Source organism: Prosopis cineraria, unplaced genomic scaffold (assembly GCF_029017545.1).
Source record: "Prosopis cineraria cultivar Desert tree isolate PC_DT_omini unplaced genomic scaffold, ASM2901754v1 PC11, whole genome shotgun sequence".
NCBI lineage: Eukaryota > Viridiplantae > Streptophyta > Magnoliopsida > Fabales > Fabaceae > Prosopis > Prosopis cineraria.
Genome location: NW_026555342.1, coordinates 3,075,712 through 3,097,992, shown reverse-complemented (window position 1 = coordinate 3,097,992; position 22,281 = coordinate 3,075,712). Strand labels below are relative to the sequence as shown.

At 29.4% G+C, this 22,281-nt stretch overlaps 2 protein-coding genes across 2 annotated transcripts; one reads left to right on the top strand and one right to left on the bottom strand.

The window, feature by feature from the left end:
- The first annotated feature begins 12,146 nt into the window (after positions 1–12,146).
- Positions 12,147–16,826, top strand: LOC129286644 (bZIP transcription factor 12-like). Its single transcript, XM_054922618.1, has 4 exons — positions 12,147–13,100; positions 13,411–13,482; positions 13,941–13,970; positions 16,114–16,826. The coding sequence occupies exons 1-4, from the start codon at positions 12,351–12,353 to the stop codon at positions 16,192–16,194; spliced, it is 933 nt and encodes a 310-aa protein (XP_054778593.1). The 5' UTR covers positions 12,147–12,350; the 3' UTR covers positions 16,195–16,826.
- Positions 16,827–17,428: 602 nt separating this feature from the next.
- LOC129285623 (putative F-box protein At1g67623) lies at positions 17,429–18,169 on the bottom strand. The gene has a single exon (XM_054921370.1). It carries the CDS (start codon positions 18,167–18,169, stop codon positions 17,429–17,431), a length of 741 nt encoding a protein of 246 aa, XP_054777345.1.
- Positions 18,170–22,281: the final 4,112 nt, after the last annotated feature.

Sequence of the window (22,281 nt, the reverse complement as noted above, 5' to 3'; positions counted from 1 at the left end):
CATAACCATAAAATACTTTTAACTATATTTACTAATAAAATTCAATCATTCTCTAATTCTAATGAAAAAATAACATTTTTTTTTCTTTTGGTCTTAATCCTGATATTTTTCATGCCACAGAAGAAGCCTATATTAATAAATACAATGATAAAATTTTAAAATAATTTTTAAAAATACTAAGTATTATATATTTTGGATGCTAAAAGTAATTATATTACAATTTAAACTGGATAGAGTATTTATTGCAGTATTTTCTCTTTATCCTATTCCATATTAATGCATGAAAGTAAGAATGTTTTGTAAAAAAATCTATTTAATATGAGAAAAGTAAAAAAGCTTGTTTAATTTTTAGATTTGAGTTAATGAAATTTAACCTTTTCCTTGTTTCTTAATTTTATAATATATATAAAAATTTAGGTCAATTTGAGTCGGTAATGGGGTTGAGTTGTCCATTAAACTAATATTTTAATCAGTTTAATAAAATATGTTATTTATAATTGATTTAATCATAATTTAATTACAATTTTTAATTATTAACCTTTAAATTAATATCTTGCTTGGTTCATCAAGTAATCCGCTTGATTCAGATGAAAACGTTAGAATTGACCCACTGGAGAAAGCATTCGATTACCTTCCACTCGTTTGTTTTTACTTATTCTAGAAGATATCATTTTTCCCACTCTCCCACATAGCGCGTGTGAAGCAAACTCCAGATTGTTTTTGGCCAAAAAGCAAGCTCATTTACTGTTTGACATTTTGCGTGCTCAAGTCGATGCCAATTTAAATATCAGACTCATCATTAACGGAATAAGACACTAATTTAAGTGATTTATCAGACCGAACCAAGAGCCAGTTCCTGCTTCAAAAAAAGAAGAACAGGAAATCTTGATATAAGATAGATAATGTGAAATTTGTATAACAAAATTAAAAGTTTGAATTAGAATGCATTTATTATATTAGTAGATACTTTAATATCTATATTGATCATCTTACTATAATGTCTCGTGGATTAAACATTAGCTTTTGTAATTTTAATCTTCCTTTACCTTTATCACAAAAGGCAATGGATGATAGGATTAATTTAATAGGTCATATATCATTAATATCATCTCTTTTCAATTATAAATGCATTTCTTCAATTAAAAAAATGCATTCTTAAATTTAATGTAATTCACAAATTACAAATATTGACCCATGTGAAAATTACAAGGCCTGCCTCTTTCTTTCTTTTTTCTATTAACAAAATTTGATCCAGTTCATAAGCTTAGAATCAATTTGCTTTTTACTGGCTTAGCTGATTGCCAACAGTTTGGTCAACTGTCTGTTTTAAGAGGGTTGATCGGACAGGACCAAAAGCTGGTTTCTCATTCAAACAAATAAAAGGCTTGATATAAAATAGCTAATATGAAAATTGTATAACAAAATTAAAAGTTTGAATTGAAATGCATTCTTAAATTTACTGTAATTGAATAATTTGACATTTCTCAAATTTCAACTTAATGTTTTATTAGATGCATATTTTATGAGATAAATCTTCACATTTAAAAACTTGTATATTGATTTTATAGTAACAATAAAATAAGATAGTAAGAAATATATACTATATATCATTTTACCTTTGACTTTAAAAATTATTAGACACCCTAGATTCCTTTGTTTGCTTGTTTTTTAAACATTTTTCGGTCACTTGGTCATTCTGTTAATATTATAAGCATTTGGAAATGATGATCATAACATTTTGTTAATTAAATATAAAATAAAATTTTAAAATATTTCATCTTACATGCATCTTACAAAGTATGAATAGACGCTTCCTTCCTGCTCTTCTGGTAACTTCCAAGATGTTTTATTAGAGCTAAAAAAATTTAAAATTTATTAACTTTATTTAAAAATTTAGTAAGCATTTAATTTTATCTCTATTAAATATACATATTTCAATAGCATATTTTTTTTTGTCATCATTTAGTAGCAAAAAATTATGATAAAAATTAAGAATATGATTTATAAATAAAATTAAAAAAATTATTCTAACCGTGCCTTATAAATATCGGTATAGAGAGTAATTATGATGTTCTTCAAAGATATCAGCAAAAGTAGCCTCTTACTTTGAACACAATTTTTGTAAAAGCCAGAAAGCTGGAGTTTAAAATAAAGTTTATATTTAATTAATATTCATATTAATAATTCACCAACTATTGAGCTAATGGACAGTTTGGCCAAGACAAAATGAAATGAGAATCTTTGATGCTGTCAATCGATTTATTTAAAAATGGGTATCTAATAAACAATGATGTACTTGTCCTGACTTCCAATTTCGAACTCAATAGACAGTCACATTTGGAAATAAAAATAGCTTAATAATAAACCATAATTTTCAACACTTTTTTTTTCAGAATTAATTAATAGTATATCACCAACAAGGCAACAACCCCCCAAACCACAACTACTCCCTCTTCTATTTATAAGAAATAAAAAATATTTAATTGGCTATTTGCTCCGATTCCATGAGCACTTTTATTAATTTCTAATTTTATCTCTATTAAGTTTGCATATTTTACTTATATATTTTTACTCATACACATTTAATGTAGGGTTAAAAAGAAAAATTATTATAAAAATTTAATCATATAATTTATAATAAGATAAAAAAAATTCTCTCCCTATCGTATAAATAAAATCAGAACAAGTATTAGTGTATTTAAACCCTTCTTAACAAAACCACTATTAACTCTTGTTCTTGGCTTTCAACTTCTTAGATATTCATGTATGTTACAAAGGATACTACTAATTTTACCCCCAAAAAAAAACTCTTTTTAATTTTTATTAACTTAGTTGCATTCAAAAATAAAAATATATGCTATAAATTATTTTTTAAATTCCTAATCACATTGAACAATTTTTACATTATCTAAATTATAAAACTTAAAATTATGTGCTTTTTTTTTAAAAAAAAAAAAAAGCAACAACATATAAATCTACTTATCACGAAATGAGAGTTTACTCTTCAAAATCCTCAAGTTGGGGTATCTTTAAAGAATGACTTGGATGATGGTGCCCAATATTACATACGAGTTAAAATGCACTAACAAGTATCATACATCATAGATGTAATTAAGCTCGTACAATGTTCACTATGATTTAAAAGAAGTAATTAAGCTCATATATAAAGTGAATACCATCAGAATAATTCTCTGTTTGACATCATCGAAGGAATTGGGGATATTCATATTTGGGGCAATTGGCTAGTTAATTTCTGTCAATCATACGTGCAGAGAAGCTAATCTGCGTGCATATTGCCTAGCACATCAAGGGGATGAAGATAGGTTTAATATTAAAATTTTAAATAATCTGCCTATTTGATGGAGGACTTTTCCTGGCTTGGATATGCTTGTTGATTTGTTTGTAATCACACTGCTCTAACATGCATTAAGAGGAGACCCCACGGCAAAAAAATCTTCACTGAGAAGCTTGGTTCACAGTAAGGTAATGTTTGGGAGTTTTTTTTTTTTTTACGATGAAATGGAATAGTTAAAAACCTTATACCATTGTTTGGAAGAAAATTAAAAAAAAAAAGATGGAATGACTTGGGATGGCCTTTTAAGCCAACCCTTGCTATCCTAAATTCAATTTTCTTGACTCTCCAGATAAAATGATATAATATAAATAATATTTTTATAAAATTACTTTCATCTTTTTCACTTCCTCTCGCTCTTTCGCTCCCCTTTACTTTAAAATTTTTTAAAAAATATAATTATATCTTACTTAAATCTATTAAATTTATAATTATTCTCAAATAATAATTAAATAAAATTATTTATTCTTTTAATGAAACTCCAAAACACTGAAATGTTCTATTCTATTTCACTCCGTTCCATTCCATTGCATGTTTCATTTTATCAATTACCGTTCCTTTTTATTCTATCATATATTCTCAAACATACCCTAAGTAATAATGTCCCTCACAACTAGTGTATACTATATGTATGTATGTATATGCATCAAAATAGTATCATTCAACATTTTCCAATTTCCAATTTCCAATTTCCAAAGCAACGGATTTTTTTTGAAGACCGTTCCTTTTTATTCTATCATATATTCTCAAACATACCCTAAATAATAATGTCCCTCACAACTAGTGTATACTATATGTATGTATGTATATGCATCAAAATAGTATCATTCAACATTTTCCAATTTCCAATTTCCAAAGCAATGGATTTTTTTTGAAGAAAAAAAAAATATATATATATATAATAAGATTAAGGTATAATTATACAGTTAAAAAACCAAGAAGAAAAACTAGAAATAGGAAAAAAAAAAACAGTCATTCTGCGAGACGATAATTTCATAGTATTGAAAATCAGAGAGAAGTGTAGTCGAGACATCCATAGTAACAATATTACTCTGACACTTGGTTTGATAATAGAGCAAGCCTTAAAAAACTTCTTTCATCTGAAGCAATAAAGATGGTATTTAAATAAAAAAAAAACCAAATCTTAGTGCATTTAGTATGCTTTTAAAAAGCAAAAGCATTCAAGTAACGTGAGTTCCACTGTATAATGATCTGGCACTGAATGTGCTGCCTTTTTGTTAACCTTTTTCATCCAAACTCAATTGCTTTTAATTGAGTTTAGAACTTGAGAGCAAATAATTGATTTGCATCTTCAAACATCCACACAAGTACGAAGATATTTTCCAAACTCATCAGTTAGGCTAACTCCTAAATTAGTTGCTATGACCGATTTTTCTTCAACCAAAATGTTCGGCCTGCAAATGAGAAGTTACTATGGATGGTCTTGGAAAATGTTTTAAGTTAGCGATGCATATTTAAGCTTATTTAACTTATTTCTTAGTCCAAAAATTGAAATCAAACCCAAGTTACAACCCTCAAAGCAGATTAATGATTTTTTTTTTTTGCCCGGAAAAGCAATTTAATGAGTTAGTCCTTCATGGATTGCAGGTTAGTCAGGCTAATTCATTTGACTCATCTTAATTTGGTGGGTTAAAAATTGAAACCTGACTCACCATATGCGTTAGACAAGCCAACCCTTTTAACTCATTGGAAAAAACAAGAAATTTAAATACACACACATATTTGTGTTCCCTTCAACATTTAACTCTCAACATTTAATTTTAATATCTATAACAAAAAAAAGAAAAAGAAAAAGAAAAAGAAACATGTTGACTTTCTTAATTAACATTCAATAACATTTGATTTTCCTCTTTGTTTTTTTAATAAAAAGATCAATAATATCATTATTATTGACCTTCTGCAATATCCTTCGTCATTCTATTTTCTTAACCTTCTGTTTTTTCGCCCTCTTCTAGACGTAGTGTTGCCATCAATATATTAGTAAATCATTAGTATCGTCATTATATTAAAAACCATGCAGTCTATTAGGAGTAAAATAAAAGCTTGAACATTATATAGAGATTAAAAAAAAATTCTATATTCATTCAATACGTTAAAAGTTGATTCACCCATCATAGTAGCGATCGGGCTGCTAAATAAATCACAAGCCATTTTTCATAATAAAAAGCTAAAAATTATAAAATACTTTTAAATAAAATTTTATATATCAATAAATTTCATTAAATACACTTAAAAACCTTATTTTTTTAAAAATAAAAATATAAACTTTTTAAAATACTTATCATTTAATACATTGAAAAGAAAAGGGACAAAAATTAATTATAGAGAGAAAAAGGATAATATTAAAAACGGTGTATTTAATGAAACCTTAATTTGTTCAAAATATCTTTTATTTTGAGATTAAAAAATTTCTTCAAAAATACTTTATAATTTGGGATGGAGGAAGTACTTTTCAACTAAATTATAGTGTCACCCATTTACCAAAAAGAAATAATTATACTGTCACTGATAATCAAAGGATCCGTCTCATTATTCACCGCTAGGTGGGAAATAATTAACGATACAAAAATAGGATACATCTAAGCTATGTCAAGATTTGGCCAAATAATTTGCATAACTATTACATTCCCTAAGAAAATGATAAATCACTAAATTCCAATCGCTCTGGTATCTTACTAGCTTCCTCAATAATGTTACTAAATGGATGATTGATCTCGATCAGTGTTGAAAACTTTTTTGCATCTATTGATTTAGAAGTCCCAATAGATATAACCAAAGAGTGTTGCCTAACTCACCTTTTTCGCCAGCCATTTTTGAAAGTATAGTAAATAGATGTTTGGTTTTCTTCCAATATTCCAAGACATCTATTTTTTTAGAAGAAAAATATTTAGGATCAATAATGTTTGCCTCCTCCAAGTAATGTTCCAATTCAAACTTCCCTATATAAGAAACTTTTTCCATTGACATAGTTGATACATTTCGATATCTAAATATAAATTATTGACAACTTGAGAGTAGTTAACCAAAAATATAATTAAAGAGGTAAGTCAAGTTTAATATAATTACTATACAATACATTAATTTGGATTTTAAGATTAGTTTTTTAATATTATAGTGAGTTAAACGAGCCACCCACTTAACTTGCGTGCAGGCTCATTTAACTTGCAGGTTAAATTAGATCATAGGTTCGTTTGATTTCACTAAAAAAATTAAAATTTAAAATAAAACTTTAATTCAACTTATCGAATTAATGGGTTAAACAAGTAAACTTATCGAATTGAGCTCATTTTGATAGCTCTAATAACAACATAAGTTTTGTTTTGATTTTTTGTAAGCATAAAAAATAGGCTCCGTCGATTGTAGAAATTAATCACTAGCTTAGATAACAAGAAATCTAACTACTCACCTTAACTTTGGTTGATATATAAGTTTTGTTTTAGACTTAAGATTATCTTTAAAATAGAGTAGAGATGTGCATGATCTTATGAAACTTTATTCTACATGTTTGTTGGAATGAATATCTTTCGAGTAAAATTTTAATTTCATAAAAAGTTATTTTTTCCGTTTGGCTTAATATATTACATCGTTTTACTTTTCTATGCTTTAAAATATTTTCACTTACATCTCTCTATTATCTTATTCCATTCAAAATTTAGGAAAATTATTGGTAGCGACCAGAGAGTATATTATTTATTATTTTGAATGTACGACAAAGAAAAAATCATAGTATAATATTCCCTTATTAAAGCAGTATCCATGAATAAGAAACATGATAACTTATCCTTTTCTAATGTTGCTTACATAATTATAATGGTTTTAACTTTATGGCAACAATTTATTAATTTTTGATAACCTAACAATAAGAAGATATCATTAAAATTGTAATAATTATACTTCACAGCATCACCTAAACTTTTAATTTTAATAGTTATTATTTTTAAATATTAAGATAGTCAGTCGTATTATTTGTATTGTTAATTTGGGTTAAAGGGTAATTTCATTATTAAACTATAAGTCTAAGAGTATATGTGACTTTAAATTCATTTTTGATACAATATTTCCTTTTAACTTTTAAAAGTGATGCGATGTTGTCCTTACCATTAATAAAATTTAACTCTAATTGTTAGTTGTAATGCCCTAATTGATATTATCATATAATCCTCCATCACAATTTATTAATCAATTCAAATTATTTATTTTGAAAAATTTGGAATTCCAAGTAAAATATTTCCAAAATTATATACTAATAAAATTGATTTGCAAAATAGTACACAGCAAAAGCATTATACAACAGCACCTCTAAATCCACAAGAAAACATGTGCAATTCACTTAAATTAAGTCAAAATAGGAGGTGCCTTTCACATCAGATGTTCGATTTGGGTGGTTCAAGCATTTATGCAAGACTTGTTTCATAATTTAACCAATGACACTGGTTTTATTTAAATTTAGTATTTCGTTTGAAAATTGAACACCTGAGTGCAATTTGACTATTTTAAGTCAAAATTTATCACTTGAGTATTACCAATCGAAACTAAAAGTCATTGGCCACTTTTGGGGTCTTAACCACGTCTAAATAGACAATACACACCTGATTAACCAATCAGATATACACATAATTGACCCATAAATTACCCATTACATATAACTTAGTCTAACATTCACATTTTCATCTAACTCATATACAAGGCCAAATTTTCACAAACATACCGATTATACCTTATATCCACATATATGCACATTTTCATTCACACATATATAAAAGGTTAGGAAACCAAAACCACCAAAACATAATATTCACATCTTATGCACATGCACTTAATTTTCTATGGCAACTTATACACAAGTTCATAACTAATACTATACAAATTCATTACATCAATTCTTACAAAAAGGCTTTAATGAGATATATCAACTCAACCTATGTCTTTTTCCTTTGCAACTCTACTACGAGAACCTAAAAAATATAAATAATCACGAGTGAGATAAAAATCTCAATAATCAATATAATTCATTTAATATCTATTACCACAAATAATTATGTCAAAAAGTAACAAAACTAGAGTAATAGCAAATATATATCAAAGTATTTCTACATAAATACACACTAGCATAATCATCTAGCCATCAAACCTCCAATATTTCCCGACATGAAATTATAGGCTTTATTAGATCAATCACTCGTTGACCCGAGCACACTTTCGGTGGTAGAAACACTTGACCAAAGGTAATTTATCTTATTTATGGCCTATAGTTTTCCTTATTTTACACACTTATAATAGAGGTGTCGTTGATTCCTAACTGCACCATGGGCATTAGAGAGTTGGCAGACTACTCGAATATCCCATGATAACAATCCTATAATGTGCTGTATCAGATTACCCGTGTTACTAGCATATAATATGTTGCACCGGATGTCTCATGGCGCCATCTCGACTATGTGAATTTTTCACTCACATATTCACACGCATTTCCAGATATCCTGGGTGAACTCTCACCCCCTATGCTCATGTTTTTTAACAAAATTTTTATTGCTTTTTTTTTTCCTACAATTTCCACCACATACATACATATAAATATATAAAACAAAGTTGGAAAATCATCAACTTTTATTTCAAAATTCAATTTCATGCTAAAATAATTTGAAATGCTCAATTATGCATACAACTCATAAAATAACAATTTCTTACTCTTATACGGTTATAATAATTAATAAACATAATAAATTAAATTATTACCTCAACCCTTTCTGTACGCAAGAAAGGGTTACCCGTGTACCCAAAACCTTATTTTACTCTGTTTCGTAAATTTCAACACATCACACACAAGATAATCTACACAATTGGGCATCTAAAGTCAATTCTACTATTGACAAAAAGTGCCAATTACAATAATCAAGCACCTAATCACTTTCATTGTATTCACACACACTTGCTATAGCCAATCTTCACTCACAACATGTATTAACTTTCTCACAATCAAATTTTCTCTTACTACTTTCCCTCTATATTAGGGCAAATTGTACTTACAACTTCAAAATTTTATCATTCTGACTCAAACCAGTCACAAAATACCAGTTTAATTTCGAAAAACCTTTCTATTATTATAGGATAAGAAATCATCTCCTTAAAACTTTTAAATTCAATTTCTCAATAGTTAAACCTAAGAGAAAATAGGGTAGAATCGGAGGTTAAGGTAATACGAGACTTACCTGATAAGTAATAGGTCAGAAACGTCATACTTTCTCCTGGAATCGCTTGCCCTAGTAAAGCCTAGTTCTTTCTCCATGCCTGACCCCTCTAACTCTATCTCTCCTTCTATTCTTCATGAGCAGACACAAAGTCATTTATCAAAGTTTTACACCATGCACCGCGATGCACCCATCCTCAGCTGCAGCGCATGGCATAGTAAGAAAAATTCTTATTATGCTCACACACTTTGCTTCGTAACTTCTTTCTTCTACTCATATTTGCTCATATAACATCTCAATGAGTTAAAATAACACTTCAATATTCATAATCCTAATCTCACATTAAGTTACTAATTTATTCTGTAATTATTCATTAATGCATGATTAGAAATTCGAGATGTTACATTAATTAACTTAAAAATTATAGAAAACAACTTCAAAAATTATAAAAAAGAATAAAAAATAACTGGAAATGATTTAAAAATTATAGACAAGGACTTAAAAAAATTATAGAAAATGACTGAGAAATTTTTTTATTTTTTCTCTAATTTTTAACCCAGTTTTTGTAATTTGATTATCAACTAATAGTAAAAATTAATATTTATTAACACTAGGGCAATATTGTATTATTTTTAAAAGTTAAAAAAATTATGATATTAAAAATAAGTTTAAATTTTTAAATGCTCGTAAATCTATAATTTAAGAGCAAAATTATCACTTAACCTTCAAAACAATAATTCATATTTTTCTTTAAAATAAATCCCGTCACCAAAATTGTTTCCTTGAATAGTAATTTTTATTCTGGTAAATAAAAAGAATAGTAAGTTTTTATCAGTACTTGATTATAAAAAAAAAGTTTTCATCAGTAATTTATTACAGATTATGCCAGATTAAATTGGAGTGGCAAGTCTTGATTTTTGAAACAAAGGTACAGTCTTGACAAATGGCATATGCAAGAAACAGATATGGCGGATAAGGATGTTTGTGTTTTACGAAAGTTCATAATATATTGAAAAATAATAATAAAATTTCTTAAAATGTATAAATGATAATTAAATTTCTCTAAATATTATAATTTTTAAAAGTTTTTAAAATTTTTTTGTCATTAATAAATTTATAAAAATTATTAAATTATTCTTATTGAAAATAAATAATTTACACCTTTTTTTTATATTCATAATTTTCTTTCTTATATTCACAACAATACAATAACAAATAAGAAATTTGACATGTAAAATTATGATTGCTGTTGCATTGTTATAAATTTGAAAAAGAAAGTTATGAACATAAGAAAGAAAGTTGTAAATTATTTTTTTCAACAAGGACAATTTGATAATTTATATAAATTTATTAATAATAGAAAGTTTTTAAAAATTTTAAGAAAATTATAATATTTTGAGAGATTAAATTATTATTTATATATTATAGAGAGATTTTATTATCACTTTTCCTAATATATTTTAAAATATCTAAAAAAATTAATCAGATAAAAAATATGTCCAAGATTCTTTCAGTTATGAATTTTAAAAAAAAATTGATGTTTTCTTATTAAATTTTATTTTTAATTATAAATTTATAACACTTAAATATATTAAAGACATTTTTATTTTTGATTATGAATAACATTTTCTAAATCAATTTTGGGCCAAAAATTTTCTAAACCAATTGATTATCATCAATTACTAAATGATAATTATTTATTTTAAAATACATTATTTTTTCATTTAATAAAAAATTTTCAACCCCATAAATCTAATTTAATTCTTCAGATTTCATTTTGGTGCCAATATTTTTGAAGATTCTATTTTTCTCTTTAGCTAAGAAAAAGAAACATTTTTTTTAACTAATTTACTTTTTTTTAAAAAAGTTCTTTAACTAATTTACTGAAAAGCTTTGGGACTTACCAAAAACTGTCATTTATCTATTGATTTCTTTCCTCTGGTTTTTTTTAAAGGGAAAACACAATAATCGATCTCATAATTTTATTAGATATTATTTTTAGTTTTTGTATTTTTTTATAGTGTTTCAATCCTTATAATTTTAACAAAATTAGATAATATTTATTTTTTAGGTCTCTATAATTTTTAATTTTTCAGTGTTTTTTATTTTTATAAGAATTGAAAATATTGAAAAAATTACAAAGATTAAAAATAATATTTGATAAAACTATAGGGACTAAATATTATATTTTTTTAAAATCTAATTTATAGCTTTAAAGTAATAAATATTTCACTTTAAAACTAACAAAAATAGATATTGAAAAGAAAGAATGACAAAAATACTCCAAAATATATAAATAACAATTAAATATATTAAACTGCGATGATTCTAAAAATAGTACTAATTTTTCATTTTATTTTAATTAATAACTCAATTAAAATAATCATTTTTAACATATAATAATTGGAAAATATTTCACTTTATTAAAAATGAAAATATCAGACAAATTTACAAAAATTAAATAATAATGTTATTGCATTACTTAATTTTCATTTGTATATTTATTTAACTTTGTCAGCATACATAACTTTCTCTTTTCTTTTGTCTCTATAAATATGGGTGCATTCTTTGCTTCAACTTCCAATCTCTTCTCCTCGCATAGTATTTTCGAAGTTGTTTTTTTCTGAGTCGTCTTCTCTGAGCTATATATCTCATTCTCACTCTGTAGCCCGACCCCGAAATAGCAGCGATTTCACTCTCTCACAGCCTCATACACTGAGAGTGGGACTTACCTTGAGAGAAATCCCTGGAGTTATCTCCCAAGGATTCCCTAAAAATCCGGCACCGGCATGGCGTCGTCGAAGTTGGTCACGACGAATACGGATCTGCCACGCCAATCTTCTATATGTTCCCTTTCTTCTATGCTCGCTGATCTCCAGAACAACACTAACAACACCAACACCAACATCAATAACACCAGCAACCACAACGACCCCAACTGCGCCGACGACCCTTCCAAGGCCTTGGGTTCTATGAGCATGGATGATCTCCTTAAGTCCATTTACTCTTCTTCTTCGTCCGATCCTAATAACAATCCCAACCCGGGTCACCTCCCGCCGGACCCCAATTTCCACCCGGCTGCGGCTGCGGCGGAATTGGGCAACCGGACGGCGGAGGAGGTGTGGCAGGAGATGGTGGAGGGTGGTGATCAGAGGCGGATGGGTGCAGCAGGGGAGGGTTTGGAGGCCATGACTTTGGAGGATTTCTTGGCCAAGGCGGGGGCTGTAAGAGAGGAGGATGTGAGGGGAGTTCCTACCGTAGTACCTGGACATGCGAGTTTCCGCGTGGATGCGGGGGCGGCGGCTGCCATCAACGGTGGCGCTCAGTTCCAGATGACGCCGCCGGTACAGGGTAAGGAGGGGCCATCCATGGAGGTTTTTGGAAATGGGATTGACGGGACAGTTGTTGGAGTTGCAGCATCAGCGGGAAGAGGGAAGAGGAGGGTTGTGGAGGAACCCGTTGATAAGGCTACGCTTCAGAAGCAGAGAAGGATGATCAAAAACAGAGAGTCTGCAGCTAGGTCCAGAGAACGCAAGCAGGTTACTTCACCTTCTATTTTTACCTCTCTTTTCTTATATAACATAATTCTTCTATAAATTAATTAATTTGTTCCAATTGTATGCTGTTAGTCAATCAGTTTCGCTTGGTAAGATGATTTGATTGAAAATTTTGGTAAGTCGTATAATATCGGGGAGCTAGCTCTATCTTTAATCAATAGAGGATGGGTTATTGAGCATTTTGTGTTTTCTCGATTTTGTGAGTTTTAACTTCCATTTTCCCCGTTTATTCAGATTTTTTCCCAAGTGGTAATTGATTTGCAAAAGCTGATCAGTTTAACGTTCTTTACAGGCATATACAGTTGAACTAGAGAATATGGTAACACAACTCGAGGCAGCGAATGCACAACTGTTGAGGGAAATGGTAAGATTATAAAGTTGAAATGCTTTCATATTCAAGTGTCTTGTGTAGTTTCAGACCATGTCCATAAACTCTGCAGCTTCAAGCGTTGCTTTGCTATCTTGCTCTTGAGAATTAAGCACACAGTTTTTAAGAAGAGTGGCACTTCACTAAATGCGTATTTTGCATCCATGATTACGCATCACTAAAGTTTCATATTTTTTAACATGGTCATGTTCAAGTTGCTCCGCACATTTTTTCAAATACACTTAAGCCTATAAAGATGGCTCTTTGGTAGCCTTTGCGTGATGAATTTTTCAACCTTTTAAGTTAAAGACAACTATAAATGATGTTTTCAAGTTTCTCTATGGCTTATCTCCTGGTTGATTGTGTCTTTTTCCCTCTTAAAAAGACTAGTCTTGTTGGTTTGCCTGGAATCTGATTTCTTCAAGAGTAATTGAAATATTGGCATTTGAATGCAGGCTGAAAAGAAGAAGCAGAGGTTCAACCAGGTATGTAGATTATCTACTTCTTTGCTTGTACTACACAAAATGTTTATAACATGTGGATCAAGGACTAGGATCGAAGTAGTCAAAGGTAAAGGGCGTACAAAGAATAGATAAATAAATGTAAATTTGGAATAACATTTGACATATAAAGTAACTATTCAAACATAATAATCACCAAGTCATAAATCATGTTAAGTATCAAATGCATTTCTTTTGTCACAAATATCACTACTCAAGCATAAAAATCTCATAACGATATCACATGTGCTTTTAAGTTATTATTTTAGCCATATGTCAATCATGCTGTGTTCTATTGGTTGTCAATAGTGCATGTGTGTGGCTATGGTCTCTTGGGGGTGCCGTTCACAAAACCCTTAAAAATAAGAATAACTATTCTTAAATCTCTGAGTACTGGGCTAGGCTTAAGATTGAGAGATTTTGAAGTTTCCGGTTTTATCGTATCTGTTTCTTAGATTTTTTGGATAGGGCTAATGAATTAACTTTTCCTTTTTTGCTTTCAAACACACGAAAGTGCCTAAGGTGCTCTCCCTGAAAGTTGAAAAGGGTGCCAAAGGCACTTGCCAGTTGCCTAGCAATGTCTGGTTGAAGGCAGCACCTCTGGTGCGAGCCTTGAGTAGTGCCTCACTTGAGCACTTTTGAATACGATGACTGGGATTGTTTTCCAGGGATTATATTCTTTTTATCTTTTATCGTACTGTTAGGTTATTGAGCATTCATAATTTGTTTGTGGCCAATGTAATCTGCCTTTAGTGCATATTTGGAATTGGACGCCTGAAAAGCACATTGTTACTACTTTATTTGAACTATTAATCAATGAAAAGTTCAATTATATTTTTCTTAACTTTAATTCTTATAGAATAACTGGTGTAAGTGATACAATTAATGATGTAATCGTTGAACTAGCAAGAAAGCAAACTGCTGTATTCAGTACGGGAATACCCATCCAGTTTCAGTTACTGTTTCACTTAGGCATCTAGTGTTGGTCACAGATTCTGAAATTTGCAATGTAGATGCATGATCTTGGTAGGTTTGTGTTTGTTCTTTTTTATCAATATATGTCTTCATTGGGTTGCTTAATCTTTCCTTCTATTGAATTTGATGGCTGATAGATAACATGCGTGTTAGATTGGAAATTGGAACATATGATTTGATACTTCTAAAATTTATTGAATAATTATTACTGCTGTTATTATTAAAAAAAAAAAAAGGATTCAATGGTTGTCAGAAGCTAAGGGTTGAGATGGAAGCGTAAAATAGATGTAATTCTAGCTAAACCAAGTTATTGGGTATTGATATACTATTGCCTGGAAAAATGACCAGAGGTTAAAAAATTAGAATGTTTGGAGCAAGTCTGTATATTCAACTGCATTAGCCATGAGCAGAAGACTTTTTTTTTTTTTAATTGAAGGTCTTGCTATTAATTTTTGAGGAAATGCAAGTTCTGATATACAGAGCATATTTCTCTAGTTTTTAACAATTCCCAAGATATAGGTCTTGTTGATGTTGAAATTCATTCTACTCTTCAACAGCATGTCGAGATCTGTGTATCAATTGAATTAACCTTTTCTTCGTTTTATGATATCTGTGTAACCCTTTTCGGAGATACAGAGATTTATATTTATCTTTGATTGCATCAATGCCTCAGTATGATTATTAGTTATTGAATTGGAAATTAGGATTATAATTTCCATATTCTTTGGAAAAGGATCCACATGATTGTATTTGTGTGTATCAGTATTTTAATATACTGAACATTGTGTTTATATATTTGGGAGATAATCAGATAATATAAGCTCTTGTCTACACGCCTTTGGTTTTGTCAACTGAGTTTTTCATTTTTAATTCTCCAACTCTGACTGAAATCGACTTTATAACGCATTATAAAACTGTTCGTCTCATACCTGAGTAATGGCAAACTCGTCATGCCAAGGGGGTTTAGGGAAATTAAGCCTCACACTCTTACAATTTTACCAGGACATCCAGAGACTAGGGTTAGAAGCAGCATTTACAATCAAGTGGGACTAGAGTCATGGGGTTCTGATTTTTGCTTTCAATTTTAGAAATATGTTGCCTTTTTAATCTTGACAATGAATCTAGTCTGAATCTCCTGTAATTTTCCCTGCAGCTCATGGAAAACCTTATTCCAGTGGTGGAGAAGCGTAAACCACAACGAAAGCTTCGAAGGGTGAATTCAGCCCAGTGGTGATCTGATAAGCTGGCCTTGCGAGAGTGAAGTTGGTCCAGTAGTGATTTCAATATGCAGTTTGTGATCCGATGGATTGGATTTAGTGGCCTGTAGATAGGTAATCAAACGGAGCAAGAAGATGATTTTAGGGAAAATGGGGAAATAGATTCAGGTTTTTAGTCCATACATACCATTGCTGGTTATCCTCCAGAAGCAATTGGAGCTTACCTTGTATAGAGAAAGTAGCTGCAAGTCAAATAATGCAAGTAAATGGATAAAAAGGTTAAGGTCATTTGATTCATTGCTTGTGGAATATCCATGGTTATGGTGGAATAAGAGAGGTTATTGTATTACGCTGATGGTCCTGCAAGTGCAATGTATCTCCTACTTCTTGATATTGAGTGAAAGGGGAAGGGGAGGCTGATTTATCTGTACTAGCCTCCTTTTTTTTTAATTATTAATTTAAATTTTGGGTTCTTTTTACTTTCTTCTTCTTTTTTTATTTTTTTTAACCAGTACTGCAGGAGTTTATAGAATCTTTACCCTCAGAGCCTTGATCTGAATTCTGAAATGATATTGCTGCTTATTTAGTGATCTGTAGATTCTACTTGTAATTCATAATTAATAATTATATTCTTTTGCAATTTTCTCCATGTCTCTTTATCCTTCTGAATTCTTCCTCTGTACTGTAGACACTCTGGCTGAGCAGCAGTTATTTGGTCTCTTTCTTGACGGCCGAATGCTCTGTCCTTGGTTTGACCAAGCTTAGAAAGACAAACATTAATATATAGTTTTTTTCCCCCTGACATGATTACCTTTTAATTTGAGTCGGATTTAATTATTGTCAGGTTTAATTAGAGTAACTTTACGTATGCACATGTATTCTTTGATTGAAATCAGAACATGTGACTATTTTTGTGTGAAAACTCATCCTTCATTATTAGGTTTGAGATTACTAAAAGGGCTAGATTATGAACCTGTTTGTTTACTTTTTATTTTGTACACATCGTCATCACTGAATAGTTCTTGATTTTTCGAGATCATGAACTAGTAGAAAAATTGAAATCCAACCCACTTAAAGGGAAATTCAAACTATTAAAAGTAACAATCACACGAACTAGAGTTTCTTTCCTTTTCTTTTGCAAAAGATAAACATATTTAAACTACCCCAATCACCTAGAACCATATTCAAAGCTCAAAAAATAATATTACTTATCACCATCAAAAAGTGGCAAATCAAAATTTGATTCATCGATCAACGATATATCTTATAAAACTGACGCAACTCGTAATCCCATTTGCATAACTCACATGAAATATCCTCGTCTTCATCTTCTTCACCAATCACCCGCGGCCATCCTCTTTCCAATCTTGCGATTTCTTGCAACCCACGGCACATCTTGGAACCACACAACAAACGCTGATGATGATAATCACGACCATTATTATTATTATTATTATTCCCGAACAACGTACGATTAATTATCCACATCATCCCTAAAAATTCCTTTACCTTCTTCCTACATGTCTTCACACACCTCAACTTTCCCAGATAACGCAGCAACTCAACGCCTTGTTTCCTCTCATCTTCTTCCTCACTGCACAGCAGAATCATGCCCCACACATATCTTGCTTCTGTATGGCCCTTCTGTGAAGCCTCCTTCAATCTTTCGAGACCCGAGTCCGTCTTCACCTCTTTGAAGAACTTCACCATTCCTTCTCTGAACAAGCTTTCTGGGTTCCCGCTCTGTTTGCAACGAGTCAAGAAGGAAGATTCCTGGGGCGTGATGAACCATGGAATGTAAGGAATCTTCTGCATGCACACGTGCTTGTAGATGTAGTCGTCTTCTTCAATGAGATTCTGAAAGGACCTAGAGCAGGTCTTGAGCGCGTAGAGATCAGCCACGGAAGAAGATGCGACTGTGGCGAAAATTTCAGATAACACATGTGATGGAAGAGACTCAACATTGGTGTTGCTGGCATCATGGGACGCCATTGATTGACGATATAAGAATTAAGATTAGAGTAGTGAGGTTTGGTTTTGAAGCTGAATATGAATGTCGAGTTAATTGATAACGTTACTATATATAAGAGTGGTTTTCCTTCTTCTTAGAATGCTTTAGGAAACTGGGTTGTTTTAGGAAAATTGAATTCTAGTCAGTAGTCATTAATACAATAACCATTAGTTTAATTTCTTGTAGGATTAGGGATCAAAATCCTAATAGTTTTAGATATTGATTGTTAATTATTTAATTTATTTAAGAGATCTATGTGCTTAATACATGACCTTGATTCTTTGAAAAAATTGCAGTAAATCTTAGCTAGTAAGAGATAACGAGATTCATACCATAATAATATATATATACTTACTTGAGGATTTACTATAAATGTATAATTAGTAATAAGGTTTTGGTTAGAGGATACACTTTTAATTCATATAATTTCACTTATCTTTTTAGTTTATCTTTTGTAATTTAAATATATATTTGATTTTTTTGGCCGAAATATATATATATATATATATATAAATTTTAGGGACAATTAAATTTTACATATAATTACATATTTCAGTTCAGTAATTTTTCCCCGTGACAGCTATGATGATTTTTACCCAGATGAAGGATGGAAGTAAGTTATTTTTCAACATAGGAAACTAACTAACTCAATTTTTTTGGCCGACAACAATAAAATGAATTTTTTTAAAAAAAAAATTTCATCACCTCATGACTCACAACTTGAGATTCGGAAACAAACCGCCTCAACTTTCTTGGCTAATTGAATTATACATCCCTTGATTTTTTTTTTTTAAACACAGTTAACCATAGTTTGAAGTGTTGCTAGAACAATGATAGTATTTATGAGTTGTGATTACTTAAACTTAAGATCTCAAATTCAAGTCCATATAAATATAAAAAATACTTTTAGGAAGCTATCCTAATCTTGACAATACTTGGAATTTAACATGAGAAAGATATATAAAAAAAATAAAAGGGGTAATGCAATTTTTAATCCTTAAAATTTATCCTAATTATTGATTTGATCCCTCAAGTTTAATTTTTATTGATTTAGTTTTTTAAACTTATCTCAATTATCAATTTGGTTATTATTGTTTAAAAAGGAGGTAACATTATTAGAATTTGCTGACATAAATAGCAAAATATTGATGAAAACTATGTAAATTAATAAAAAAGGGGAAAATGGCAATAAAATTTTTCTGAAATATATAAATGACAATCAAGTCCCTCAAAAATGTCATAATTCTTCCAAAGTTCCTAGATACCATTCTAACGTTAATGATTTTTAGTTAAATGACTAAATTATCCTTTATTTAAAATAAAAATGATGGATTTAAGCAATCACAACTTTTATTTTGTAACTTATAATAATTGAACAAAAAATCATAACTTTTCATGTGAAATTTTTTTTTATCATTGAAGTGCAAATTTTAAAAATAATCAATTACAACTTTTATTTAAATAATCACAACTTTTATTATATAAATTATAAAAATTGAATAAGAAATTACAACTTCTCACGTGAACTTATTATTATTTTTTATTTTAAACAAGAGAAAATTTAGTCTAACCTAAAATTGTTAATGTTAGCAAAGTATTTAGAGACTTTAGAAGGAATATGACATTTTGATGAACCTAATTATTATATACATAATTTAGTGGAATTTTATTGTCATTTTTCCTTAAAAAAATGTACTCCCTCCGTTCAAAAATATAAGGCATTTTTAATCGAATCTTACCCTTTAATAAAATAGTTATCTACTTTTCAACTAATTCTATCTTTTCATATTTATCCCTATTAAACACCCTACAATAAATATAAAGTTATTATCAATAGGGGCACTTTTAAAAAAAAGCAATGATAATATCTCAAAAAATTAAAAATACCTTACATTTTTTTACATTCAACTCCTCAAAAAATATTTTATATTTTTGAACAGAGGGAGCAAGTATTTAGCTGGGAAAAAACATACTTCACAATTTAAAAAAAAAGACAATAAAAAGTAAGGGATTATATTAATAAAAATTAAATTAATATGCAAGTTAATTTGTTCTCAATATTATCAATATACTTTACGCACTAAAATATTTTAATAGTTAATTTTTATTTTAAAATTTAAAAGATTTATTTGATAATTTAAGAAAATATAAACGAATAAATTGATAAAAATTAAATTTGAAGGATCAAATTAATAACTAAGATAAATTTAAGGATTGAAAGTTTCATTATCTCTAAAATAATATATAAAATTTAACCCAATTATTATTATTTTTATAACTATCCCGTATACATGATATTACCGACTAATTCCAATCCAAGATGATTCCCCACCAACTATTGGGCTATGCCATGCATACAGACAAAAGAATTGATAATATTAAGGACTTATTTAGAAGTTCATATAAATATTATTTTTTATAGAAAAATAGATGAATTGAAGTTCAAGAAATGTTTTTTTATTATTAAGACTTTTTATTTGATCAAATTTGTTAACTTGTTACCAAGTCAATTATCTTTTCATATGGCTTTAATTTGTAGTGACAATTAGACCGAACCCTATTGACGTGTTTATTGGGCATAGTCAGGTCAAGTCGAGCAAATAAAAAAGACATGATACATAATAAAGTGAAAGAGCCGAATTTTATGGAGAAACAATAAATTAAAAACATTAACTATGTTTTTTAGAAGTAAACTGAAAATCAAGTATAGTTTTATCAAATTTTTAGCATTTAGGATCTCCCCTAACGAAATTATTGTTAATGGATGAATTTTATAAGCTAGTGTTTGAAACATTTGATATATCTTGAGTTTCATCAATTCAATGGTCAGGAAACGAGTTTTAGTTGAATTAAGAAGTATTAATACATATAATTTTAACGTGTGCTGATATAAGTTTTTAAAGTCTTTTTGTTACTATAGGTCCCTCTAATTTTTCTTGTTTACCACGTTGGTCTCTTTATTTTATTTTTTTTTAATATGTCCGTAAAGATGATGAGATGGCAATAATGTGTTTAATATGTTGACATATAACTAACGTTGTTAATTTGTGCTAAAGTGGGGTTATGATTAAGTAAATTAATAGCATTGTCCACTCCATTTTGTTTTTCATATTTTAATATGTTGAATCATAATTTCACCTTAACACAAATTAACAACTTTAGTCATAAATCAATATATTTAACATTATTAATATTATCTCATTGTTCTATTTAAAGCTAGGGGAACTTGAACCCTCAGTCATGTGTACCTTTAAATTAAAATTATAGGAATTAAATAATTAATTTTCTCAAAACAAAATTATTACTTTAAAAGCCTCCTTTTCATGTGTTGCTAAAGAGAATAAAAAGGTTTTTTTTGCTAAGAAAATAAAAGAAAAGAGAAGAGAAGGAAAAAAAAAATTGCTTTTCTCTGGAAAAATTGGTAAAATCCGCAAGTAGGACTGGACATTCATCTTGAGCCAATTTTCTAAAAGAAGCTTACTTTTATGACTTAATAGATAAGACTTATGACTTAAGAGATCTATCTATCAACGGACAACGGATGATCAGATGAATAATGAAGCCGACCAAAATTTCCAAGATATTATTTCTCATGCTGTTCGCATTTGAAACCGAAACTGGTTTATCACCATTAATTTTGTTTACAGGAATGTTGTTAGCCTTGCTCGTAGATTAGCCAAAAAAGCTCACTTTACTGTGAACTCCTTTTACACCTTTGATCATCCACTGTTAGCTGAAGGGATGGATGATGAATTGATTTTTTGGCTTTCTTTTTGCAATCTGTTGTTAGGTTCTTTCTTGTTCGACTATCAATGCATTTCAGTTTTCACTCAAACATTTCCAGACAAGATCACGACCCGTGATTTTCGATCCCCACAGCTAAAACGTCAGGAGTGTAATGTGAGCTGAACAAGGCCGCGTGACTACGCTATACCGACACGACATGCTCTTCCACCTCGTGGTGCACTTTTCAAAGTTCCCATTTTTATCTTTTCGGGGACTTTAATAGAAAAACAAAAGAAAAAAAAACAATCATTAATGCCATCATCATCACCTGCTCCTGTAGGGTTTGACAAAAAAAAATGATGCCTTT

Excerpts from the sequence above, each read along its gene's own strand:
- LOC129285623 (XM_054921370.1), bottom strand. The coding sequence starts at position 18,169 with ATGGCGTCCCATGATGCCAGCAACACCAATGTTGAGTCTCTTCCATCA.
- LOC129286644 (XM_054922618.1), top strand. The coding sequence starts at position 12,351 with ATGGCGTCGTCGAAGTTGGTCACGACGAATACGGATCTGCCACGCCAA. Across the intron at positions 13,483-13,940 it reads CACAACTGTTGAGGGAAATG|GCTGAAAAGAAGAAGCAGAG; the intron begins GTAAGATTATAA and ends ATTTGAATGCAG. Across the intron at positions 13,971-16,113 it reads AGAAGCAGAGGTTCAACCAG|CTCATGGAAAACCTTATTCC; the intron begins GTATGTAGATTA and ends TTTTCCCTGCAG.